The following is a 27,980-nucleotide window of genomic DNA, read 5'->3' as shown; positions in this document are numbered from 1 at the left end:
TTTGCAATGCTAATGTAACTTTATTGTAAAATGACATGGGTCATTTAGCTGTTTTTTTTTTTAGTAATTCTTCTAACTTTTTTCCAACGTAGTGTACTTGCCTCTGATTTGTGCTCTCTAAATGATATGCAGCTTTAAAGGACTAAATCATAGCCATATTTTCTGGGTTTACTTGTTTACTGTTAACTATTTTTTTTATTTAAAATGATGTATTTTCTAGATGAGATTAAATTACTGTGTTTTTTAATAGCTGTGTTGCAGATCAAGCATTGTTAATCAAGTGGGAATTTATTCACTTAATGCTGGTAAGCAGTAATCACAAGAATAAGAGCCTCTCCCATCTTGCTTGTACACTTGGAGCCCGGTAAAAGTGCCTAAATGTAAAAAAGCAAAAACAACGTATAATTCTATTTTAAGATATCTCTTCAGGAAGATGCTTTTGTACTGTAGGGACTGTGGGAATATACTGTGTCACACAATGAGACAGAACTGTAGTTAAAGTTGTGACAAAGTGTCTGCACTTTTTCTAAGAGCATTGTGAGTGCACATGTATTACCCCGGTGCATTTCACTGGTTTGTGCACTCTGTTTCTATTCGTCAGTATCGGACAACTATGTGCTGCTCTGTTGTGGTCACTTGTGTGGCTATCCCTCAGGCTATGCACAAGGACCAAGAGAAAAACAGTGGAGGAAGAGTGGACAGTTGTTGGTGTCTCCAGAGTGCCTGGATGCCAGATGGCTTCCGGATTGATTTTCTGGTCCTCTTCCAATTCTTTACCGCCAACCTCTTCCTTTTGGTGTAAGAGGTCTGCAGCAGAGGACTTGGTTTTGGACTTGCATCAGCCAATTCCTCCTCAGATGAGCACTTGTTACTAATGTGCTTGAGGTTTGATTTATGAATGGAAGTCACCTAGAGTACAGTTTTTGGCAGCAGAAACAGATAATAGAGGAAACCGAATGAAGCATTTGTGACCTTCCTTACAATTAACGTTCCCAAGCTGTTCTCTTTGTTAGGGGGATGATCTTATTGAAATAGAATTTTTTGATTGATTGAGAATGTGTACTCACAATAAGATACATGGGATATGGAAAAAGACCGCTTTGTCAGTACTACAGCAGGGACCTGAGTAGAATCAGAATACCTTCATTTGCCAAATATAATGAATGTACAGTTATGTGCAGGAACATAGTAACGTGTGCATATGCAGTCACATAGTACAAGCCTAAAGAGACCATGCAAGATTAGCTTTACTTGCCACTCTAAACCCATATTTATACTAGTATTGCTGCATGCAAAGCATTGTATCAGGAGATAGCTGCACTGTGTAAGATGAAGGCACAACAAAGTTCCAAGTGTGTTGAAAGTTGGACATACAGTACTTTGTGGGGTTAAAGTTCCCAAAAATCATTTTACCGGCACTCTGAGTGGTACCTGATTGTATGATACGTGGAATGGACTAAATGACCAGTGGGAAGATTATAGTCTGTTTCACAGAGGGAGGAGAGGGGCAGCAATCCCAGGATTGTGTGAATGTTCTGGACGGCAAAGCTCGATCTCGGTCTTAATAGAACAGTTTGGGAACAGGTTCTTCCTGAGTAGTTCATGGCCCTTGACAATCCTGCAGTTTCCCTGCAGTGATTTTAGACTAAGAAAAGCTGCTTCAATGAGTAAAGAGATCAGTTTCACTAGAAACAGGTGAAGTTGCCATTTTAATACAATGTTCATGCTTTATGTATTCAACACTTAAGAAAGTGACAGCTTTTCCATTCCTATTAGTTTGTGTCTTTAGCCTGTGAGTGCTGTAGAAATATTCTATCCTGTTATTAAAAGGGTTATTTATTGTCCCCTGTGGTCATCTGTTATGCCAGACATAACAGATAGTAAAACAATTTTTATGTTGTTATATTGTATGCTAATTTGATACGTCGCACACAGCTGCAATTAAACAGATTTTTGCCCGTCAAAGATCATCTCTCTGGCGGGTCCTATAGGGATAGAATGTCAACCAAGCCTGTGTCGTAAAAATTTCATATTCCAGGGATCTGCTGGAGCTCTTGAACCTGTAAAGTGGCTGATTGGTCTGTCACCCAACCCTAATAGACCATGCAGTGCTGTTTTACAATATCATGTTTTACAACATCATGCCCGCATCTTCTGTTTATAATGGTAAACAATTCCCAGTGGACACATTTCAGTTATTTAGGTGGTAAACATGCTCAAACAATACTGCTGGAATCTAACAATGTGTCTGGTATATTAATGCTGTCAGTAACTCCAATGGCCTTATCTTGTTACTAGTAAAGTGAAGGATATGATTATTGATATTCTTAATTTGATGGATCTGATGTCAGTGAACCTGTGTAACGGTTGTCAGTTGTGAAGTAAACACATGTAATGCTGGATTTGTGTTTTTGCCTGTTCTTGCTTACTATGTCTTATGTTTTTTTTAAATATTGAGTTTTTTGTCTTTAGAAGGTAGGCAGGCATGTTTTTATTTCTGGAAAACAATCCTAAAAATACTTTTGCTCTCACTTTACACCATTGTGTGTCCATGAAAGTATGACTCATCAGCATATATGATGAGAAAAAACAGACTATCATCCACATTTAACTTTGATATGTGTAATGAGAGAAGAAGATAAACGGAAGGTGTGTGTGTGTGTGTGTGGGGGGGGTTCCAACCATATCTGATTGGTTTGCTCACCAGCTGCTGAGTGAGATGGTGAAATGTGCCCACGCCAAGTCGCTCTGTTCCCCTGGTGTTGACGCTCTGCCCTACTGTGTGTGTGTGTGTGTGTGTGTGAGAGAGAGACATGGTGGATAAAAGATGAAAACAGAATAAGGGTGGTTAAAAAAGACATACAAAAGGAAAACCGTCGCGCTTTATCATAATAGAATAGGTATCATTTCAACTGTTAAAGTGTAAGCTGGTTTCTGTCTCCCAGAGGATGAACTGTTCTGATAGAAAACTTGCCAGAAGCCTTCACATTCTGACAAACGCTGCCTATACACCACGGCTTCTTCCCAGAAAAATGAGAAGCGCTGCGGAAGGCTGTGATGCTGCTGTCTAGCCCTGTCTCAACCTTTTGGATGTTTCTCTGAGATATGCAATAAAAACAGTGCTACAACATGTGCTAAAATTCAGCAACGGAGCCCACAGAAATGCTGCATGTTGTCACAATCTCTCCACGCAGTGTAGACCTATTTTTTGATCTGGTGTGGCATACATGCAACACTTCAGTCCCCCGCACCCCATATGTGTCTTTAATGATAATGCAAAACAAGGCTCCCCATGGAGATACCCAAGCATCAGTTGTTGGGGAGCGAGAGGAACCGTAGAAAGAGCGACACACATTAACACAAATGCTGACAGAAGGCACTGCATGTCTGTATAGTTTATGTAATCGCCAGTACCCAGAACTGCTCAGGAGCAGCGACTGCTGGCTGCATACATTAGATGACACACTTTCACTTTCAGGAGGGACTCCAGACGGCGCAGTAAACAAGTGAGGCCTAGATACAGAGATAGAATTAATTTCTTATGCACCGCCACTGCTTGGCATTTGATTAGGTGGATCACGTAGTGAAAAAAGCAGCAAGGCTTCCATTAAGTCACTCAGTCGGTAAATTAGTTAAAATAACCATAACCAACTCTTCTACAGTTCATCAGTCATGTCTGAGCAATATTGCAGTGGTATTTGCTGGATCGTTTGTGTCATTTCCCATTGACCCGGTAGGAAGGAAAACAGCATTTAACCTTCACTTTTGTGAAGAAACCTAAGCAAGAGAGAGCCACAAATAAAGTTAGATTTGAATGTAAGATTTTTATGGTGTTGCGGAAACATGCACTTATTGATGTCGACACAAAAAACACTAACACTTGAGCAGTGAGCATGGAAAGAATAATATGATACAAATGACGCACTCAGAATGTCTCCAAATACTTGAGGGGCCAACATCACAGACCTGCCTCGACTTAAAATCTTTTTCAGTTGAAAGCCTAAGACAGTGTAGGATCCATTGACGTATTAACAGAAGAGTCAGGCTGATATAATCCACGTATGTGAAACCAGCTGAAACAGCATCAAAGGCAGCTTGCTTGTTACAAGTTTGGCTCGAGTTGCTAATGCTGTTTTTCAGTACAGTTGGATCTCACTAGGAACTGTCAAGGATTGTCTTGGCTTTCCAAAATCTTATTCAGCTCAGAACAACCCACAGACAACAAGAAACACTGGACTTGTATCACCTTCTGCAGTGCAGTGAATCCAATATTCATAAACAAATGTTGTGACCCTGTTCTCAATCTAAGGAGTTTTTAAAGCCAAGTGTGAATCATTAAAACAAGCTGATGGGAATATTTGACTTTTGAGGAGATTGTGGGTAATATCTCACCCTTTTCAATTAACGCAACTGTCGATGTTAGCTGTAAATTAGTGGACCGTAGTTATGTTAATGACATCAGTGGACTAGTCCTTGATAATGAGTTACTCGTCACATTCTCAGACTTGTTAGGCAGATGAGTCTGACCTTTCTGTTGCAGTCTGGCAACACAGCATGTTGTTTTTGATCGACCGTTTTCTTGCTGTTTCTGATTTGTTTTAACCATCAAAACAGAGGACATACGTTCAGATTACAGCATAGTTGTTATTCAAAACAGTGGCATGGGTCCAGGGTTGGCAATGATGGTCAGTTGAGGGGTTCATCACTTTGGTCCAGACTGAAACATCTCAACAACTATTGGATGTTTTGCCATTAAATTGGGCCCAGATAATGAATCCTGATGACTTGGAGATCCCCCGGCTTTTCCTGGACTGCCAACAGCAGGTCGAATTGTCACTTATCCTGAGTATTATCCAAACATCTAGCACCTTGTGGGCACAAAACTGGCCTTTCAACATTTTCCTCTAGCACCCTCATCAGACCAAAATTTAAATGTATTCCATACTGGTTTATACACGTGCAAAACTAGACAAGTCAGCCTCGGCTGTACTTTGTGTTTAGTGATAATTGGCAAATACAGTATTAACATGCTGCAAACATGCAAACTAAGATGGCGAACGTGGTCAATATGGAGTTATATCAGACACCCGCCCAACATCTGCATGGTTGGTATTGTTGTTGTGAACATGTTGCCATGCATCATCTCTGTGCCTCAATACATAATCACAGAGACGCTAACATAGCTGTAGACTTTTAGTTTTGCTACCCTCTATGTTCATATTACCGCTTATTGTTTCATCAGTATATTACCAAATGTGGATCATAATTTTTTTTTAACAATTGAAGGAAAACTATTTCAGGAACATCGTGTTTAAAATGTAACAAATCTTTTTGTGGATGGGTTGGCTCAGTTGGTACAGCGGGAGCACATATACATAGAAGTAAAAGCCCTGATGCAGAAGTCCATGGTTTGAGTCCAACCTGTGACCATTTCCTGCATCTTCCCCCTCTCTCTGTCCTTACTCAACTAGCTGTCATGCGCAATAAAGAAGGAAATGCCCCCCAAATAATTATATTTTTAAAAGAAATGTAACACATTGGAGTGGAAATTAAAAATGTTCTTTGGGTCACAGGGGACGTTAGACAATAGGTTATAAAACAGACACCACTGGCTTTGGAGCACAAAATCTGCTTCAGTTTGAAATACATCATCTCTGTTGTTGGGCCTGCACTCGGTGGGAACTCAGTTACTTCAGTTTAGTTTATAAAAGTGCTCTTAATCAGCGATCACATTTTCTTAGTCATGATTCTCAGCATGATGTGAAATATAAGTTCTACAGCTGAGATACTGACTTATGTGCAAGGGAGCGGTTTTTGTTGTGTTTTTCAATGACTTAAATAAACTGACCGGCACTTGTGAGCTTGTTGGACAACAGCTTTGATGACCGTGTTTTTACGACCAAATCTAGACTTAAAAAACTGCAGGTGCACGTGGCACATTTGATTCTAAATACAGTAGCTACATTTTAAAGTGCATTAGTTTCACTGGTCTTGTTGTTGTGATGCACCAGAGCCGCATGATGCAGATCTTGTGTGATATTTATGGTGACACTGCTGATGTATTTAATTAATGAGAAGCATTTCCACGGTGACAGAGAGGGGAACAGTCAGAACACATATCACACTTGTCTGCTAAAAACTGGAGTCTGTCACTTCTCCCAAAGCGAATGGACATTTTGAGTATGTGTTATTTCTAATGTAGATCATTAAATTGGGATACACACAGGAATCATACCAAACAATCTGTGCTGTGGTTTCTTATTTTGTGCACCTTTTCCTATATGTTTTCTATGTTCATTTTCTTGTTGATGCATTTTCTACTTTATTTTCTTTTCCTGTCAGATGAAATGTTGAGACTTGTCTAAGATGAAATCATATTTGGCAACAATGATGTACTTTGCTAAAGACAACACCAGAGTCACATTGATTCACACTCCAAGAGACTGTGATTTTTCCCGGCCTTCTCCTAACATAGCATGCATTGACAGCATACCTCTTTAATGTGTTCCTACGAGATAAAATGCTTCCAAAGGCGATTAACCATTCCACCCCACTCCCATTCATTTCACTTCATCAGATTACTTGATTGCTTTCTAAATGGACTGCCTCTCCCCCCGGGGAAATCTACTGTATGTATTTCCTTTGGACAAAATGAGACGTCTGTGATTTATTTTTTATGGCCCACTGTGTTTTTAAGATATTCGATCAGCCTTACTTCCGTTCAGTCAAGTGTACCTCAGGTTTAGACATATTATTAATCTTATTCAACACATTTTAAATTCAAGGCGAACATAGTCGAATAGAGCTGTTTTCGTGACTAGTGAAATGGGAAAGTCTCTGGTCAAATCGCTGGTAGTTTACAAATGATGTAGACGGAATTAAACAGGGGAACCACGTCTCTGTTTGAAATTCACAAGTTTCCCCCTGCATTCAGTTTTGACCACAAACTGACAACTAAAGGCTGCCAGTCTGAGTCTTGCTGCCTGTCTCACATACAGGACATGTGTTAAAGGAATAGCTTGACAATTTTTTGGAAATATGCTTATCTGATTTGACAAAGCCATGCTAGTTGTTTCCGCTTCATAGAAAAAACAAACCAGAGACCACACCAGCCGTGAAGGAAAATTGGACCGTGTTGGGGGGTGCTACCTACCCCCCTACTGCTGGCACCACACCCAATTTGACAAAATCTAGCAGCTCACACAAGCGCCGTGCAAAGTACTCCAAACCGCCTTTGTAGTAGCTGCGGCTACAGTAGCACACACACACACACACACACACACACACACACACACACACACACACACACACACACACACAATATGAAACAAACAGCAGAGCATCCTCTATGAGTAATTGAGAGTGACTGTAGGGCAGACACAGACAGTACTCTTTACCAGCAGCAGACAGTGATGTTCAATATCAAACCACCACCATCTGCATCCCAACATGCCCCATCTCAGAACCAGGGCCACCTCAAGTCACAAGAATGTGGATCACCCATCCATGAGCTAGATTAGGCTACACCTACATGTTGTGCCCTTTACAACATCTTTAGGTACAGTACATCAGATGAATTGTGTGTGTGCAGTAGGTAAGAAAATTCACTGCATGTGTTGTTTTTAGACACCGTGGAGAGTTCATTTCAGCTGTTGAGAAATGTCTGAGTGAGATCTTGCGCCCTGTTGCTTTTTTCTCATTGCTCTCACAGGTAATGAAACAAGTCCAACACCTTGACATGCTGCTGATTTAGAGTGCTAAAGACACTGACATTGCTTTTCACAGTGTATGATTAAATAGAATTCTGTCTTCTCTTGAGGGTATTTTTCACTTAAAGGGGGTGGTGATGCAGGTCAAATGAACAGATCCCTTGCTGTCGGGGTGTAGTCATGTGTAAATTAAACGCCTCATCACTTTGCAGAGGCAGTGTCAGTTATGTAGAGTTAATTGTGATGGTCTTCCATGTCTGCAATATACACATAAGCATGCATGAGACTGTATATTAAATACAACCTGACACACCAGGCTCAGAAGTCTATTGTCCGTGCTTTATCTTTTATGCAGCAGTGAGCTTGAGGTTACCATTTTCTGATCTTATTCTGAAGGGGAAAAAACTGTAATATTTTGCTGCCAGAGAATTAATTACTGTAGTCTATTAATCTTATCTGTTGGTGCAGAGGCTGTTGATAAGTAACTGGTGAGAAATAAGTAGCAGGAAGCAGTCGAGCTCCAAGCCCAAGCATCTGAGAGCTGGCTAATGTTGTTTTAAGAGAGAAACAGCACTTAGAGTTCTTTAGCTGTCGCCACGTCTAGAAAGAAAATAGAAAAAAACAACTGTCTCTGCTTCTGCATAATTCATCACCTATGTGATGCTGTGCTTGGTCAGACAGGCAACCAACTTTCCTGGAAATGTAACTTAGATTGATGCAACATGCGTATGGTATTAATCATGCAAGTCACTGAGCTGATGCCTTATCCAGTGTTTATGAAACGTAATGATCAGGGGACGTCTGCCAATCCTGTTACATCCCCACAGGAATTTTACTTTTTAAAATAAGTACTTACGCAGCAGACGTCAGCTGACAGAAATTATTTAAACAAAGGTCCAGGAGAGTATCAATCTTCTGTGGCGGGGTTGGCTCAGTTGGTAGAGCGGGCGCACATATACATAGAGGTTAATGCCTCGACGCAGAGGTCCAGGGTTTGAGTTTGACCTGTGTGTTTGAGGCCTTTTCCCTCTCTCCCCTTTCTCACCTAGCTGTCCTGTCCATTAAAAGCAGAAAAGCCCAAAAAAGAAATCTTAAATAAAAATAAATAAAACAAAATCTTCTAATCTAATTTCTCAGCAAGAAAGCATAAGTGTACATCCCATAATGTCAACATTTGCCTTTGAACTCAGGTTCAAGTGTTGGAGTTACACAGTCTTCAGGCCCCTGCACAAGGTACACTGAATAAACCCTATTGAAAAGTTAGGTTTATGTTTCCCTACACAAGCAGCAGGGTATTCCTTGTGTAACACGCAAACACACACACGCGCACACACACACACACACACATACACACACACACAAAAAAGGTGCCAACCTGGTTGGGCAGCAGAGTTCCAGTGAATGCCAGAGCATGGGGAGGTTCTGGCAGTGAGCCAAATCACTGACCTTTCCAGCATGCCCGATCGATAAGGCTCAACATCGCAGGGCTCCGGAAATCTCTCAGCAGAGAGACAAGAAGCAGAAGACTCACACTGTCAGATGATGCGCTAATTGCTTGTGGTTGCTAACCTCACTTACCCCTGCTGGGTGGATCTCAGTGGTACGCTCCAACCCCTGCATCTGGGTCCTTCTGTGGAAGGACCCAGATGCAGGTGGGGGGTTGCACATAAGGTGGCATACACACATTCACAAAGTCCCATTTGCTGCTGCAATGACTACAATTTATGTTAACATACTAGAATGTATCTGTTATAATACTGGGTAACATGAGCCTCATGCATATACCGTACTTAAGATGTGTTTTACAGGCTTGATTAATACTGTGGCATAACGGTGTGTTATGAAACTCAAATTTTACTTGTTTTGAATACACTTGTATTCATTTATTTGTTATTATTATATGATAAATGAAGATGAAGGAACACAAAAAATAGGCTTCACTGGATAATGAAATCTGCTAAATGCACAAAAAAAATGCATATATCAGCTCTCTGTTCAGCCTGGAAAGCTTAACTGCCAGTTCTCAAACTGTTCTGTATAAAGGGCGAGTGCTTTGAATAATAGTGCCCCAAAGTGACAGGTGAGCCATAATCAGCGGGTAGTGCTATGGAAATGGTGCATTGAGGACTTCGGTCATTGAGCCTGCTTGCTGGTAATGAACCTGCAGGCATGTGGAGGAGTGGCAGTGAGCAGGGCCAACTCCTCTTACTGCCTAACTCTGCTTTCATCAAGCTCAAGTGCCACAGCTATTAGACCTTTGTGCAATGTTGAAGGGGGGAAGCTGAATGTGCCAGCACGGTTGGCTAGGTTACTTCCAAACTGTTTCCCACCACAGAGCTTTGATAAACTTCAAATTAATTTTAGCTTGAAGCCTTTTTGATTACGTAAACATACTGCATTCACATGCATGTCATCCCTTTTAGTTGCATTAATTGTGCTATACATTTTTCTCAAAGCAGAGACTCCAAGACTAATTTACAAATTCTGAATATATATATTTCTGTAATTTCGCACCAAATAACATGGTGAGAATTTGCAAGAAAAATACAGTACTATACATATTCGGAACCAAAATCTCTAAATTGCCTTTTTTTCATTTTTGTCATGGTAAAAGGTTTCTCATCTTTTGCAACTGGTGTATTGTACAAGCAAGTGGAATTTACTCACATGAGTGACTGACACAGAGAAACATTTCTCTTCCCTTCTGAACGGATTAAGTTGATCACTACCTGCGGAAGCTTTCACAATAAATTCACTACTCCTGTCTTAATGTCTCTTTATTTAACCCTTTTCCCCCTCATTCTCCACTTTCATCATGACTTCAATGTACCTCTTCTGAGCCTGAATAACTTGGTTAATGTACACTGTTTCTTGCTGAAATTCCGAGCACTTCTCAACATCCATGTGGGTGCCTGCAGAGCTTCTGCTGGGTGCCAGAATAACAGCCTTGCTGGGTCAGCAGTGTGGCAGGTACAGTTTGTAGTTTTCTTTCTCTACCAACATACTTTCATGAAGCAAGCACACAAAAAATGCAATGGAAGACACAGAGACACAAAATCTATGTGGAGGCAGCCAGGGGCAGACTATGATGCTCCAGCCAGAGGAGCCGGTGAGTGAGTAGCAGGTGGCCTGGCCCCGGGGACTCCTAATGAAGAGAGTCTGCCTGCCTGCTTATCGATCAGCCACATCAGCTGATCTAATGCCTGGTTCACTGGGGAGGGTGGGGGGGGGCTTAATGGGCACCTGGGGCCACACACACACACCCACACTCACACACGGAAATCTTGCGCCCAACAGTTGTGTGTGTTTGCATGGGAATTTTTATGTTTTGAGAGGAAATTTAAGAGGTGATTGGTTTATTTGTGACTTAATGTGATAGTACTTTGAAGCATTTTACACATGCAGTTCAAGATGTGTGTACTTGTGTGGGTGCGTACTTATATATAGTCATGAATCAGTTGTCTGTTACGCTGAACCTCTTTCTCATCTTTTTGTACATACAGCAAATGAAAGGACAAGGCAGAATAGACAACAGCTGTCCGCTTGTCACAGTGTAACACAGCATTTTGAAGCCACTGTCCAGCATGATCTACTCACACACACACGTCTGCCATCACAGATGCTCCTTCAAGCTCATTATTTCTGGGACTGTCGGCTTGTGGCTTGTTGTGTTGGTTGGGTGATGCAGTTGAAGCCTAGCTATCAAATATGAATAAAGCACTGACTTCCTCATCTATCTTTCATGGCTTTCATTTGTTAAGCTATCTGCCTGCAAAAATATTTTGCATGTTCCCTTATTGCTGTGAATAATGTGCTCGAGGAGCAGAAGGTCTATTATAAAACTGAACATGGCGTTCTGGCTTGTCTGAATATTATTGTTCAGGGGGGAGTCGGAAAAAATATTTGTGTGAATGGTGCTTTATAATCATAATTGACATTAGAATTTTTCATTTCATGGATTCTATGGCATGATGATTGAGACTGCAAAATATGTGTTAAAGCTGAACATTTACAAGAAATCTTTCATTCCCTCTTCAATTACAACTCTAAACAACATAAAATAGACACAGCACAGCTGTTGTTTTGCATGTTTTAAAAGTGTTTTTAAAGAATTATATGTGTGTGTGTTTTTAATATCTGTCTGTGTGTGTGTGTGTGTGTGTGTGTTTGTGCTTATCATTTTCAGTAATGGTCAACATTGGGTCTGTGTGTTAGTATGTACTGTAGGCCCAGTTTTGTTTGCATGCATGTGTGTGTATCTGTATGCATTTTTAGCATTTTGCATGCATAAATGAGAATCATTTTAGATGTATTCTATGTTTGAACGTGTATCAGGTATATCTCCTCTGTTATAAGGGCCTAAGACAAACTTTTCAATATATACACCCAAGCCCACCTCTTCTCCGAAAATGATGTGATGTGAACAACATGCCAGACCTGAGCTTCTTCACAAAAAAGAACTATTGGAAAGATGTTGAAGGCATCACAATAACATTTCTCACAAATAAAGAAGCACTTTGTGTTTCACAGAAGTTAACACTGCCACAGAACAAAGCTCAGGTGACAATATCATTGAAAATAATCCTGAAAAGCCTCCTATTCACCGTCTAGGAACAGCTCAAACATCTGTCCTCATGATCATAACCCAGATATGAGGGCAGCTCTCTTTGTGAGAAAGCTGGCCCTGTTCAGATCACAGACAGGGACTCTACTGGATTTGCAACCATAATTCTGAGACAGCTGTTTTGTGCAAAAGTGCACATGGACCTGACACCTTACCCACGGTTCACGTTGCTGAGCCCCTAGGACGACGGCGTCAGCAACACACAAGCAATCACTGATCAATTAAAACAGTGGAACTCAGAGACGCTGGACATCTCCTGTGACCGTCACAGGTGGAGAGAAATATAAACTATATCACAGAGTGATCTTTATTCACTCCCGGAGAGACATCTTTACCATGGAGAGCCACACCAATCACAAACATACATAAATCATCCTGTGGCTTTTAACATTTTAAGAGCGCACACCTCTTTGTCATAGTGGACGGAGAGGGGTTGTGTATAATTAATGCTGGTAGGGTGAGTTAAGCTGGGAGGTCTCGGAAAGCTTCTGTCGACCCCTGCCGTCTCTGAGCATGTGCGCTGTGGGGCAGCAGGTGCACATGCATCAACATCTGTCATTAACACGACCCACAGAGTGCCTGGAGATTCATTTTCTACGCCTCTTTTGTGCAACTTTTTCATCATCTGTCTATCTAATTCCTCCTCAATTCGTCCTTTGCCCTCTCTGCCCTTTGCGCTATCTTCTACTCACTCTCCTGAAAAGTGTCATTAGTGCCTTATTCTGAGGGACAGTTTGAACAAGATTTTGTGTGCAAAAGAATGTCCATGCATGGGATGCGTGTTAGAGTCTATGTGTGTGTGTGTGTGTGTGTGTGTGTGTGTGTGTGTGTGTGTGTGTGTGTGTGTGTGTGCATGTTCCTGTGAACATTTTTGTCTGTGTACGTCAGTAGCCCTATAGTTGTGCTGGCTTTTCTGTGTATCTCTTCATACCCACTAATTAGAGTGACAGTTTTTATTAACAGTTTGGGGCAAATGTGCGATAGCGTGACTCCAGCTTTTCCACTAGCTCGTTTACCCTGCTCTTTTGCCACCCCGGGCCCTAATTATCGGGCTGACGATCTGACATCCGACCGCTAAAACAGAGACGACACATTGACATATTGTCACTTCCAACTTTAGACTGAACCTCTCTAAACCTGAGGTTATAATACATTCCAGAGAATGGCTCCATCTAGTCTGTCTGCCTCTAAATGTGTTGGAAAACTGCCAAGATAATGAAACTGCACCATCTTAAATCTCAAACTGTTAACTGAAAGTTAAATCAATGTAATTAATATAAGACTTCCCAGTCTCAGATAATGCATGCATACACTTCTTTATGTAAAGGGTGAATAATCTGTCTCCTTACAATAATAATGTATACTTTATTAATCCCGCAAGAGGAAATTACAATTTTCACTCTGTTATTACACACAGGCCTGAAATACACACACATGCACTAAATGGAGAGATGTTAGAGTGAGGGGGCGGCCCATGGAAAGGCATCCCGAGCAGTTGGGGGTTTGGTGCCTTGCTGAAGAGCACCAGTCCACCACCATATTTTGGTCCATATGGAGACTTGAACCAGCGACCCTCCAGTTCCCAACCACCTCCTGACTGAGCTACTACCACCCTTAATAAAAACAACAGCAGATAGTGGCTGGCTTTCAGTATGCATTATTAATTCCACTAAAGTTGTGATATGATTATATTTTTTACATGTTGCTATAGTCGGTGGGGTGAAGTGATGATGACTGATAACAGATGAATAATGGATGATTATGATATGACGACAGAGCAGTTCTTTCTGGTATTCAAGGAAGGTCAACATACATAGATCACAACAAATGTCAGTTTTTTTCTTCATATAAAGACACCCACATTCGTGCATGAATCATACATGCGTGTAATAAAAAAATCAGTAGTTCACCGCACAAAATATTTTAAGGAAAATATCTTTTTTATTATGTATCATTTATCTACATAATGTATCTATATTTGCTTCACACAAACACATAGAAACAGACACAGAGACACACACACACACATGCACACACACACACACACACACACACACTTGTTTTAATCTTGTCATATTTGACCTACAGGCATGTGGAATTGCTGCTAAAATGATCAGCCTTGCTATAGAGCAGCTTTGTTGTAGCTGACGTTGGAAACATTCATTCTAAGTGTGATTATGTAAGACATAGTTTTTGCTATTACTAAGACTTGACAGTAATCAAAATAGTGTCCTCCCACAGCACAGCCGAAGCTCTTTTGAAGGCAATGGCCTACTTTACACTGTCTCTTCTCATATTCTTGATTTAATTTCAGAATGGAATACGAAAGGCTACGATAACGTCTTCTGACCAGGACAAATGTAGCATGCCCATTCAAGATTATCTCTCTAGGTTGCACAGCAGAGGACATCCTTTAAAACAGAAACATGCAGAAGCCTAGGCCTACTCCCTGTTGTGGTGCTGTCAGCGTAATCTTGCGATGTCTTTCTGTCCGCAAACTAGCCGGAGTTTGTGCTTTTTGCATTTGACACTTTGGCAATGAAACCCACTTTCAAGTTACACTGCTAAGAATCTGTTTCTCTTAAGAGATAAATACCAGTGCACACTCAGAATCCCTGTAGGTCATTGACAACACTTAGCCTACTGCTGCTTTGAATGCATTTCCAGATTCCTTTAGTAGCCTACTATTGTTTTTATCTAGCCTACATGTAATAATATTCAATTTGCAACACAATAAAGATAATGTTAATCTTTACCAAGTTGCGACTTTGTTTCCTAATTCAAATAAATGCCTGAAGTGACACCTCCTTCTTGGATGGCGTGCATCAAAATATGAACTGGTATCATACAATATGTAATTCACTTCATGTTGTGAAGTACCTGTCAACTTTAAACACATCAGTAATGGTTAGTGCGGACCGCTCCCTCTAGGTTGACTGTACTTAGTTACTAAGTTAGTGCTGTTGAGTTGCCTCCGCATGCTAACAAATGAATGGTAACAGTTAGATGCTAAGCTAACCTGCTGCAGCACAGTGCGTACATTAAGAGAGCGTACAGGTCCTACAAAAGGATTGTCACTTCCGGTGACCATCTTCGTTTAGGAGAAAAAAAAAAGCGTCGCGACTGTTAATGTGTAAACATCCTCTTTATTGCGCAGTCCACGGACTAACTGTAGGCTAGTTCCAGATGGACAGAAGAGTCTAAATATGTGTTTTGAAGAGAGGTAGGTTAAGTGGCAACCGAGCTGCAGTTTTTCTTTTTAAAATATTGGTTTGGATAGTCTTTGACAGAAAACGTTAGGTCCAAAAGTGAAAACAATGTATAGTTATCTAACTTTAACGTTACTGTACCTAAGAGACACAAACTGGAACTAACGCTAACTTTATCAGAAAGATAAGGCGTACGGTACTGTTAATGTAACGTTAGCTGGGTGTAATTACATGGTTTAGCTAGCTGGTTAAAACATTTACTCAGTTTGCTTAATTATACAATTAGCTATGTTCATTTACATAGTTTTAGCCAAGCAATTATAGCTACATTAACTACATTACTCTTTGAGTAGTACCACACATTAACATGAATTTAATCATGTTTATTGTCCGTAACGAGCTGATTTTCCGGGCAAAAACCCAAACATTAGCATGCTGCTTTGGCTCAATCAGGAGTGGCCTAACTACATGGTTCACCCACACAGGTGTTTTCACTTAACTTCCCTGATAAGACTTCTTATCCCCTCCTCTCTGCTGTGTGGGCACATATAGACCTAATTTTCGACTCTTGGGTGGGTCAACTGTTTCGTTCTTTTTGTTCTTTTTATTAACCTTGCAAGCTGAGTATGAGTCTAATCAGCCAGTGTAACTAAAACACCTGTGTGGGTGTACAAATCAAACTGCAATTGCATTAACAAATTAGAAAAAGACTTACCTGTAACTGTCAAACGCAAAATAAAACAAAAGGAAATAGATGAGGTGGGATATTAGACAAAAGTACACATTTGTTGTAATATTCAAAAAATTGTGCCATCATTTTTCAAACTCTACTTGTTGGCCTGATTCCTTTTCATCCCAACATCATCCTCAGCTTGTAAGAAGGCTTCTGTTTTTTGTTGTTGTTGTTTTTTTAAAATGTGTTTTGGGATTTAATCCCTGTAATTATTTGTGTGGTTTAAATTTAGTTGGTCTTATATTTGTAGATGGCCAGTGGATGGTGAATTGATTGAGATGTGAGGAACATACCGATTTGTCTTCTAGTTTATTTCCAGGTGAGTTCCTTTTTATTGAATATGTTCTTTTAGTTATTAACGAGTCTGCACGCCATGCACCTAACAATATGTTTTATAATATATAGTTGTAAAAAGCTCATTCCATGGCATTGCAATGACTTTCAACTGCAGTCACATAAAACATCCAATAAAGCAATATAAATGTCAAGGTATAATATCCCACAGATGTTGCACAAGTGTCTACACATTAGAAGTTACAGCGTGTACAAATAACAAGGTCACATAAAACACGGCCATCTTCTAACCGTATACCTACTGGGAACTATATTCTCAGCACACAAAGCGATGCTACTTGGGCTGAGTGATTGGTTTAAAGCACACAAGACGCCCCGTAGTGAGGAACAGAGAGTAACAATGGTGCTTTTCAGGTGTTGCGCTAATCCCTCATGCCCAAGTAGCAGTGCTTCGGCTTCTGAGAATATAGTTCCCAGTATGTGTACTATTAGTACCCCAACAGAGGCCAATCTGAGTCATAGCTCTTTCTTATCGCGAGGGGAATCTTCAAAGTTGCAGTTTTATCATTTTTTCCAAGCTCATAAAACATGCATTCTCCAGTGCCATGCATGGAATATGCCCTGTTGAACAATAGCTCCTTAACTTGTTGGTATGCATGGGATTCGCAGGACTGTGACTCCAGATTCGGAAACCAATTATTCGAATAGCTGCAACTGGCATGGCAGGCAAGTTGAGAAAAAGGGAAAGAAGCATATCAGCGAAAATCAAATGTTCCCTGCTGTAAAGTAGAGTTACTTGTCCGCGCCGTTTCGTGATGTAGAACAATGTCCTTGGGTTGGAGTTTTGAGATCAGTAATGTGTGAGATAACTCTGAACTAGGGTGTTGAGCTGGGATAAATGTGTGTGCGTCTGTGCGCTAAGATCCCAGCGAAGCCTTTTCTTGGGGCAGAGTTTATATTCAAGGATGTAGACTATGATCAAACTTAGCCTTAATGACTTCTAACCAGAACTCAACATAATGTCCCATTGCTATAGAACAAGTGATGGGATGGATAAATTGGCTAACCTTTTTCATTTTGTCCCCACCCCAGAAACATTAATCAAAACAGAGTGGCGTGATCATGTGTAGGTATAAGAGTAATAATAAGTATAATAAGAGAAAACGGTAACAGAATAAGTTTCCACTAAAGGGACACAAAGTTTACAATTTATCCATCAGACCGTTCAGTTATCTGCTCATTTCTTAAACAAGTCACAAAAGATGAACATGGCTATTCGGTAAGCACAACCATTTGAGCTATGAAATATGAGATCATCGGAAATATGCTTTTTCATTGATCCTGTTCTAAATACCTGGCATTTAAAATGCATATAGCATCCAGTGGCATATTATCACGGCTGTGGAGAGGGATGTCCTCAGGCCACCCCATTAATCTCTATTAAACGGGCGTGCATGTGCGTGTGCATGCGAGTGTGTATGTGTGCATGCGAGTGTGTATCTCTTCACCATTGAGTATCAGCTTAGGTGTTTGGTAGTGCAGTTGCTTAAAACTCTGTCATTATTTAGTTTTTTTCTGATTGGTTTCTAACATCCTCAATACATAAGACATATGACATGACTAAACACTTTCACACTACCTGAAGCTGTCGTCTAAGTTGCTATGTCACTAAGCATGATCATCGAATCTACAGTCATATAAAACTTCATTCTATAATTATTTTACTGTGTGCCCATCTTACCACACAAGTATGTTCCAATTAGTGGTGATATATTAGCTTGACATCTCGTTTAGTGAGGATGGGCAGATCGCAGAGCCATGATTGAAAGCTTAATGAATGACTCATAACAATAATCTGAAATGAAATGGACATTTTCATCTGCTGCAACAATAATTGGCAGGACACAGCATTTTGTACAATAGATAAAAACAAACTGTCAATTTAGAGGTGTTCTTGATTGTACCTCGATATGTCTGTGCTGTTTATAATCCAAACCACAGTATGTGCTTATTAAGAAAACAACTTTCAGAGCTCTTTATTGCCAATAAAATTAAAGTTTCCTCACTTTGCATTTATGTAAGTTTTATTTGCTGTTTGGCGCTGTGTCCTACTCCACATCGCTAACTTACTGCTATCTGGATTTTGGAAGAAAGTTTTGAGCAGGGAGGGATGTTGTTTTTTGGGAAACAAACAGATGAGGCGACAACTTGACCTAGTTCTTCATCTGGACACACTCGAAAAGAAGGATGACTACTGGGAGGAAGGAAGATTTAGAACTGTGTGATGGAATTAATTGTTGCATTTTTTCTTTTTTAAGTTTAACTATTGATATTTAATAGGGGAGACATGGTATGCCATTTTTGGATTCTAACCTTTCCTGCACAATGTTCTAAATGTTCTTTAAATACTTTGTCCAGAAATAAAAAGACCTTTCCTATATTAGGTTCATTAACGAGTTAAGATGTCTGATTTGAGAACATCTTGTATATAAAAAAATTTGCTTTTCAGAAACCGAGGGAAAGACCTAGATAATCCAGCAATATACCAGGGCTATACCCAGTTCCTGTTGTGTGTTTTGTGCTTGGAGCCGCTTGGCATTGTGATAAATGACCTGTGTATTAAGAAGCCAGGAGGGTTCTGCCATAGCTACCACGCTCTGCCATATCAACCACTAACACGTTGTGCTTTAAACACCTAATGAAGATTGAGGAATTTGGTTGTTAGAGGAGGGGTGGAAATCATAATGTGGTTAGGAGTATTATGCAAATGTTGTTTTGTAATGCCCCTTTTCTGATTGGAAGCCCAGCCTACAGACTAATTCATCTGGGAATAATGAAATGCTTGCAGAGGGTATATTTTACTGCACATGCTGACTGTATCATCTGTAAGATGATTAAAAATTCTTATATGTCAAACTGTATGTGCCTCTGTTTTGAAATACAGTCGCTGTTTTTCCCACATTTGGAGAGCAGTTACCCTCTGGCATCATATTGTCTTCGCTTCCCATGCCTGATTAACAATATCAGACCTTGTGTATTGGAATGAGTCTCTTTTTTTTTCTTCCTTTTTTTTCTTTTGCCTCAGGCCGTAGGAGAAGGCAATCCTTGTACACAGAGATGAGAATAAAAATGTGGATACCCTGCCTTGGGGAAGCAAAAGTAATGGTTTATTGTACACATGTCAACAAGAGCAGAGGACAAGTTCAGTAGGACAGTACAGCACCACGGACAGCGCAGAGGCTTCCCAGGAAGGCCAGCCGTCCGTGGTGCTGAAATGTAGCTCCAGTGGTTCTATTTCACAGTGGAGAGAAACGGATGATAACGATAGGCATTTGTTTACAGCCTCTTCCAGTTCCATTGTTTTGATTCAGATCACCTTGTCCGTGGAACTTTTCCTCCCTGGGATCCGCTCAAACAAGGACGCATGGGATGTCTGAAGCTGACTTCACAATCTGCGTTTTGGCACATTGTTTACCTGCTGTGTTAGGTGGCACTGTTTATTACACCACTAATTCAAAGCAAAAGAACAAATCCCTTCTAATGTGTTCGTGCCTACTAAAGATTCTGAATATATTATTTTCTATAGTGGGAATTTTCGTTTCATCGTCGGGTTGTGTCTTATCAAGAGCTTAGACAAATCGGCAGGTTTGACTACATGGGGCATCAAAGCCCAGCCGCCTTTGGGAACGATCTCACCATCGCTTAGGCTATGCATTTATAATGAGTCACTAAAAATATAGCTCTCAGGAGTGTGTCTTTTCATGTGTCTGTTGTATGACATGCAACATAACGGAGCAGTACACGTGTGTACAGCCCTATACATTTGATGCGCCACACGTGCCTGAAACGTCGTTTGCCTCCTATGACATAAAAGCCCTGTAAATCACAATTGTCTGTCAGGCCGCTGGTGAGTCTGCCCTGCATAAAGCTTATGCAGCCTTTCCACCAAGCTGTTGTATCCCCCCCCTCCTCCCACCCCCTCGTTTCCTCTCCTCCTCCACATTCAGTGCTCCCTCTTGCGCGCACGGTGAGCAGCAGCAGCAGCTTCTCTGACGCACCATCGGAGATGAGCATCCTAGTCCCACAGGCTGTCAAGGCAGACTCTCTCGACATCTCCCTCTTGGACCTCTGCGGCCAAGCTTCCAAAATCAGCTCTATTCGTTTCGAGTCTGTTTCCGTATCGCTCCGTTGTCTCACAATTTGTCAGATTCAGCACTGCGTTTGGCAGGGATGCCCACAGTTGCCCGCTCTTGGTTTGGAATGTACTTCGGAGGTAATTTTTGTATCCGCAACAACTGTAAGTGATAGTGATTGATTCCTGTCTGTACTTAGGGGCTCTTCTCTTTCGGGACGTCGTTTAGGACAGTCTTGTGCTTCTAAGATAGCTACACTATAGGTGAAAAGGGGTTGTTGAATTAGAGGGGTGTTTTGACAGGAGATCATTTGGATGACGGACACCGAGAGGCACTAGCTCCCCCTCCACAACGCGAATCTGCACCCTTGGAATATTCTTACAGAGGCACTCTTATAGAGAACAAATATTTTTCTCAGTTTGCAGTCATAATCCATATACGACGAGTTTGCCCACTGCAGAGGCTGCTGCGGCTTTCGTGTCTGCTGTGTTGTGAAATACGATTTCCTTGACGGGCGGGCGTCAAGGATCCCGGACGAGCCCGAATTTGCGATGCCCAAACAGTGAGGGTACTGTGGGATCTCATTTGGTCACCCCGTACAGTAGTATGGCTCCAGCCCGGAGGGACTGCAGCGGCTGGGAGATGTTCCTCCCGACGGGATGCCTGCTCCTCTCTGTTTTGCTATTTCACCCTGCCCTGGCCAAGGTGTGTAACGACCGCACCAAACACGGACAGGACAACAGCTGGTTCGCCAGGGACGGGGAAAACTTGCCCATAATGGTTCTTATGCCCATGAACGAGTCGGCCTTGATGAGCAGCATCAGCCAGGGGATCGAGCCGGCGGTCCAACTGGCCATCCAGCACATACGAGAGTCCAGGAAGTACTCGTTCTCACTCATCACCAAAATCTATGACACCGAGGTAAACATACAGACTAAATCCTTTCACTAAGTTGCTGCTGGTTGGCGTGTTTAAAACAGTTGTGTATGTGTGTGAGCACGCGTGCGTCTGTGCGGCGCGCGCATCGCCCCGCAGCGCTCCACACATTTTGCGACCAAGGGGAAATGCTGGTCCTGTTATGTTTGGTATGTGTGCAGCCTCGATGCCACTCGTTTCATTGCGCAAAAAGTCTGCCACCACATTTTCCCTAAATGACAACACGGTGTTAATGCCTCTTTCTCAAATCTTCGTCTATGTCCCTGCTGTCGCCTGTCGTTGATGCATTTTATAACGTAACCCGGCACAATGGGGCACTGCATCACCCAGGCACTCCTAAGGCACACTCCTTTGCTCTCCCTATATAGGACGTTTTAATGGTTGCATCAATCTCAGGATGAAACCGAATGAGAGGGTATTTCTGATCATCGCCATCGCCCAAACGGATTTAAATTAAAACGCTGCATTCGGTATTTTAGTTGTCGTCACTTTATAAAATGTGTGTATGAACCAAGATTGCTTGGCGCTTTACATAGTTGTAGTCACGATTCAGTACATCTTAATGATTAAAGAGCTGCTTCTCATCGTGCCTGAAGATGGCGGTAATTGGATGCCCGGGTTCCTCCGACTCCTTGCACCCTGTCTGCAGTTGCATCTGACAGCGTTCCAGCTCCAACTGAACATCTGTTTTGATTAGAATAACATGAATATTAAATCAGTAGTTGGATTCCTCTTGATGTTCAGTCATCACTAAATCCCTGCAAGACTTTACATTGTAGGTTTGCACTCCGTATTTAGTTTACACTTGAATTATTTGAATCAGCCACAGTCAGTATTTATAGTGGCCTTCTTTAGTGATTTAATGTATATGCTTTTCAGTAGCCTACACATTCCAATCGAGTGAGTTTAAAGCTGCTGCATCATATAGTTGCCATGTCAACATGTAAGGATGTTGATGGTTTGACAGATCTGTTGAGTATAAGTTGACAATACGACAACTATTGCATAAGATGACATTGCTTTCCTACTTACAAAAACCTTATTTATTATTTGTTAAATCCTTCGTTTCATCCAAATTTGTCATATTTAAACATCTCATGGTAACTCCCCCCCCCCCCCCCCCCCCCCCCCCCCCCCCCCTCCCCCCCCTTAGATATAAATTATTTAGATTATTCCTGTCTAGCACTTATTTAGTACAGTACATGTGCACAGGTGTGTCTGTGTGAGAGAGCACACAAATCTCTGTAGACAGAGGTAAGCCCTCACAGGCGGCATGCGCTCAGACCATGGGATTAATATGCTCTTATGAGAGTTATGATTTTTCTCCTTCTATTCGCTGGGAGAGAATGATGAGCTGGAAGCATGAGGTCAGTGGGCCAGGCTCACATCCACTGGCTAGGAATGTCTGAAAGTGATGTCTGCTTTCTAATACTGACAATCAATGGAAACTCATGAAAACCGTGTTTTATGATGACTTTATAGTCAAAGTCTAAACTCTGTTACACTCTGGCACAGCCAATCCCCTGGTATTTGGCGTGTGTTTGTATACAGGCCAGTTGGAAATCCAAGCTCAGGTCATGTTTTTGGAAACGTCAAATTGAAAATATTCTATGCCTATACGATAACCTCAGTACAGATACATGCTGAAATATAGTCAACTAGAGCTGCAAGATTGGTCATTTAGTCTATTAGTTGTATTGCACTACTCAATTAATCGCCAAATGTCCAAATTCTCTGATTCTAGCTTGTGTATGTGAATATTTTCTGGTTTGTTTACTCCTCCATGAGAGTAAACTGAATATCTTTGAGTTGTTCACCATTTGAGGAGGTCATCTTGGGCTGATTGACATTTTTCAACATTTTCTGACACGTTATAGACAAAAGAACTAATCGATTTAATCAAGAAAATATTTGACAGATTAATGGACAATTCAAAATAATCGTTAGTTGCGGCCCTAAAGTCAACTCTCTTTTCATTATTCTGTTAGACCTTATTGGACCAGACTCCTTCCGTTCTATCATCTGCAGCCTGTTAGCTCGGGATATAATAACTCTAAGAAAAAAGCACGCTGCCAACAACTCAGAGTATATTTACAAGCTCTGGCACAGCCTGGCATGGATAAAGTCAACAAGAGACCACAGAGAGCACTGTGAAGTGCAAATAGCAATATATTACTGCAATGGAATATTGTTATCATATGTTTACAGAGAATAATAAAGATTCAGAGACTTTAGTCTGGGAAACATGATTTCAATAATGTCTTCAAACTATTGTTTGTTCATATCAAGTGAAGCTGTCTGAAGTGTTCCCAATGTCTCACTCATGAGCATTTACAGGTGGATGAGACCTTTGTTTAGGACAGAGTTATTGCTGTAGTGTTGAACATATGTTGCTTTTGGAGCCTCTGACATATTTATTGGAGCAATAATTGTGAAGTTAGTGATGGCGCTTAACAATTTATCATACTTATGTTGATTAAATGTATAATATTTTACTTACTCGTGAATAAAAGTCCTGAACACACATTCGCACATGCTCACAGCTTTCCCACATTCTGTACCACATGCTTATGTCTGGAAACAATACATGCATCAGTAGGTTTGTTGTAGCTAGCAGCAGGCCAAGTGTGTGTCTGTATGTTGTGTGTATGTATGTATGTGTGTGTGTGTATGTGTGGGCACTGGGATTAAGCCTGCCAGATGTAAGTAATCAGTCCCTGAGCAGAGGCTCTTTATCCCTTTATCCCCTGTCGGTGGAGCCATGGGTAGACTGAGCAGGCCCGGTCCATCCCCTGGTGGTGTGGTGCTGATGTTGGGGATGTTGAGGCACTGGGGGGGGCTCTCCAACACTAACAGGCCTGAGAAGTGAGGCTGTGCTGCTACTGTAGATTGAGGTAGTTAGTTGCTGGAGGATTGCAGAATCCGTAACTAGAAGAAGAGCAGATGTCCTAATGGGAAATGCCTGGAGAGGAGATCTAACGTGGTTTGGTCTGAAACCATTTTTATCCGGCTAAAGCTAGATTCCTACGATATTTCAGCATTACAGGCATTGTAGCAGACTGAGGCAATTGCAGATGAGAAATACATATTTGCTTTGAACTCAGAGCATTGCAGGTAGAAAAAAAAGCTGGATTATATCAACTGGGAGGCTTAGTGCTGGAGCAGGAGTTGCACCTTCACCACAGCTCTAGATGTGCCAGTGTGGGTTTTAGTGTAACCGAGGACTGATACTGTAACTCTGCACGCTTAGAGGATCTAAGCTTTGGAGAGGACTGGAAGAGGATGGAAGGGATACTTTGGGCCGTGAGAGCGTTCTGGGGTAAGATACACTAGTTCACCGACTTAGTTTATGTGACAGACCCTTGAGAGGAGCCACTTAGGGAAAGATCACTTTTTAGCAGAATAGTTAACAAGGGACTTTGCATATTGATAGTTTTTAATTAATTGGTATGTTCCCTTTAGCTATGGAAAACACAACCAACAATAGACAGAAATAGTGCTCACCAATTTAGGGAAGTCTATATCAATATCAAATGGATTTATACACACTTTTCATTCCATCAAAGTTTGCTAGTCGTGTGTACATAGACTCTGTGGCGATTTCTTATGAGGACAGGTTGGGCTAAGGGACAAGGATTGTTTTGGGATATTGGGGTACAATTGGGGAAACAGGCCTGCCACGTCACAGATTGAGGGAGAGAAGAGGAAAAAGTCTAAATTCTTTCTTTAGGAGGAGTAAGATTTGTATACTAATATATCAAGAATCAAGTTTGAACACAATAGAACCAACACGTATTTTGTTCAATGTTACTTTGACGCAGTTGAGGTTTGTAAAGACGGCCGAAGTGAGACATTTTTCCACAACGGTTGTTAGAGTTTTCAGTGTGAAGTGAGGTTTCAATGTGAAGTGACAGCTCTACCACCCAAACATCTGCAGTGATCCAACACCTTCGCGGTGGTTTGTCAGTTGTGGAATGGGAAACTTTACTTGTGATGACAAGACGTAAAATGTCTCATCTAAGGCACCATAAATTTTGATACAAACTCTTTGAATGTTATTTTCTGTGATCACTTTCACAAATAAACGTTCTCTTGGAAGAAATCTTAAACTTGATGAAGTTTGAGGCGAGGTGCTCTCTTGCTATCCTGTTCTCTATAATCTAGCAGTTAGAGAAGAGTGAACAAATGTATTGTTAATGGCAACTCAAAAATCAAAACAACCACAAAGACACTGAGTCTGCAGTTGGAAATGCAAATCTTGCCGATGTACAGTGCACCAGATACAGTGTGCAGATAGGTATTTATAGCATATGACTGTCCTTCCACGCAATACCACGGGCCACCTGAGACTGTTAGCAGTGACCTACAGTACGTCCGCTTCTCCTAAGGACTATATGCAACATGTCACATTCATGCACGTTGTAAAGCCTGAAACCAGCGTAGAGTACGTTCGCTCACAGGAGGAAGAACACCCCCCTGAGCGTATGGAAGGTGTTCTGTCATTTTGTCAGAAGAACATATGTTTTCTGTGAAAAAAGCTTTACCAGACCCAGACTTAGCATAAGTCTTAAGTCAAAAAGAATTGGTTTAGCTTTGAGGAAAATTTGCTTTTAGCAATTGTCATTTGTTTATAGTTTATGGCATTTCTACGTTAATTCAGCGAGAGCATCCCAGAGTGCCTTTTACTGATTCATGAACTGTAACTCACCTTTGAGCTTTTATGTAAAAGCATCTGATATGGGCCAAATGAAGCGGCGCCTTTGGACATCTTGTATGCCAGGGTCTCACATTGTGTGCCACATACTATCTAAATATCTGACATCCATTCAGCGCTGAGGCGGTGACCGGGGTGGGGGGGGGGGGGGGTCAACAAAGATTGCCTGTCACTACTCCTAGGAGAGGGTGAATTTTCAAGCATAGTAAGGAAACGCAGTCTATGACAGCCTGGCTACTCTCTTGGCACACAGAAAGTGCTGAGTGTGGCTTTATGCACTGACCCGACACAGATAGTGGGGATCAATGTGCAGCAGCCCTTCTCATAGAACCAACTGGATCTCAGGGGAGAATCCGTGAGAGGCGAGAGCGAAAGAGATGTTTAGGGCTATGAGATGGAGATCACGAAATAGGATTATATCATCTTTGGTGCAGGAAGAGGAAATGGTCAACCTCTTAATTCTTATCGGATCCTGATGTAATGGCATTTGTGTTGTTTCTCTGATGTGGTTTAATGGACACGTAAAAAACAGGTACGCACATTAGATCAGTTAAGGGCTCCCAATTTCTCATGCTTTTGTGTCAATTATATCAATTTACAAGTTCATGAGAGTTTTGTTTTTATATGATTTTAATGTTTTTTTTTTTCACTCTGATTTGTACAGAATTAGACACGGATGGGTCACAGTTTTATAAAGTTAAAACATCTGAGCTCTAATTGCTTACCTTTGTCTGTGTCAGGCCGCCAGTGGCCTGGAGGGCGTGCGCAAGATAACCGTAAACGTGAACTTTCTCCTGCTAAGAGTCTTTGATGTGCCCTGAACTGGCTTTATGCGGTAACAGATACTAAGACACACAAACATGCAGATAATATGGCCCAAAGATGAATGGAACTATGCTCATACACATTATGTGCATTTGTATGCACTCACACCACTGTACACAAAGACCTGTCTACACACACACACACACACACACACACACACACACACACACACACACACACACACACACACACACAGAGAGAGAGAAGAGAGCACATGGATTCCCACCCCTGCAGCACTGCCTGGGGTCAGTTGAGTAGATAGAATTGAAATGTTGTTCAGTTCCAATAAAAAATACGAGCATCATCAGATTGCTTTATACAACATCGGTACCTTCAGCCTTCCTCCCCCCACCATAGGGAGTAGTCAAATATCTGACCTCACTAAAAACAATTGTCATCAATCATTTGAAACCTGTGTAACAAGACAAAAAATCTATGGATCTTCGTGCCGTGTTTTATTATTTGTTTTGAATTCCTGATGTAATCTTTTCTTGTACGCTAAGACTCTTGCATTCATCACTGTTGCTTGCTTACTTTGATTTGATCAAGGACGTATTGTTTATTATGGGAAATTGTAAATGGAGGATGCAAATATTGTATCAACTCAATAAGAATGGAGAAACTGACCTAAGATGCTATTATTTTTACTTTTTAACCTTAATGGACATGACCTCTCTTTCCTGTTCATGAGAAAGGTTTGTCCTAAAGCTTAAGAAGAGAAGTAAGTCCAGTTTGACTGCTGCTTTTTACTCCACACTGGCCATACGCCAACATCTTCTTGGTATTCCAAGGATTCAGAAGGT

The 27,980-nt window shown here is 41.3% G+C and overlaps 1 protein-coding gene across 2 annotated transcripts in view; it reads left to right on the top strand.

Annotated features, from left to right (window-relative positions):
• Positions 1-15,418: 15,418 nt before the first annotated feature.
• Positions 15,419-27,980, top strand: part of gabbr2 (gamma-aminobutyric acid (GABA) B receptor, 2) — a 172,392-nt gene continuing 159,830 nt past the window's right edge. The window contains exons 1-2 of one of the 2 annotated variants that reach the window (XM_034892018.1): positions 15,419-15,556; positions 16,526-16,594. Coding sequence is in view for 1 of the 2 variants with exons in the window: in XM_034892017.1 (XP_034747908.1) it covers positions 21,309-21,623 (315 nt within the window). In the remaining variant the exon portion in view is untranslated. Of the gene's footprint in view, positions 15,557-16,525; positions 16,595-20,582; positions 21,624-27,980 lie in introns of those variants that run through there. The other variant, XM_034892017.1, reaches the window with a different exon arrangement.

This window comes from Etheostoma cragini, chromosome 14 (genome assembly GCF_013103735.1).
Source record: "Etheostoma cragini isolate CJK2018 chromosome 14, CSU_Ecrag_1.0, whole genome shotgun sequence".
Lineage (NCBI taxonomy): Eukaryota > Metazoa > Chordata > Actinopteri > Perciformes > Percidae > Etheostoma > Etheostoma cragini.
The sequence above is the reverse complement of the archived record's forward strand: the minus strand, read 5'-3'. Positions and strand labels throughout refer to the sequence as shown.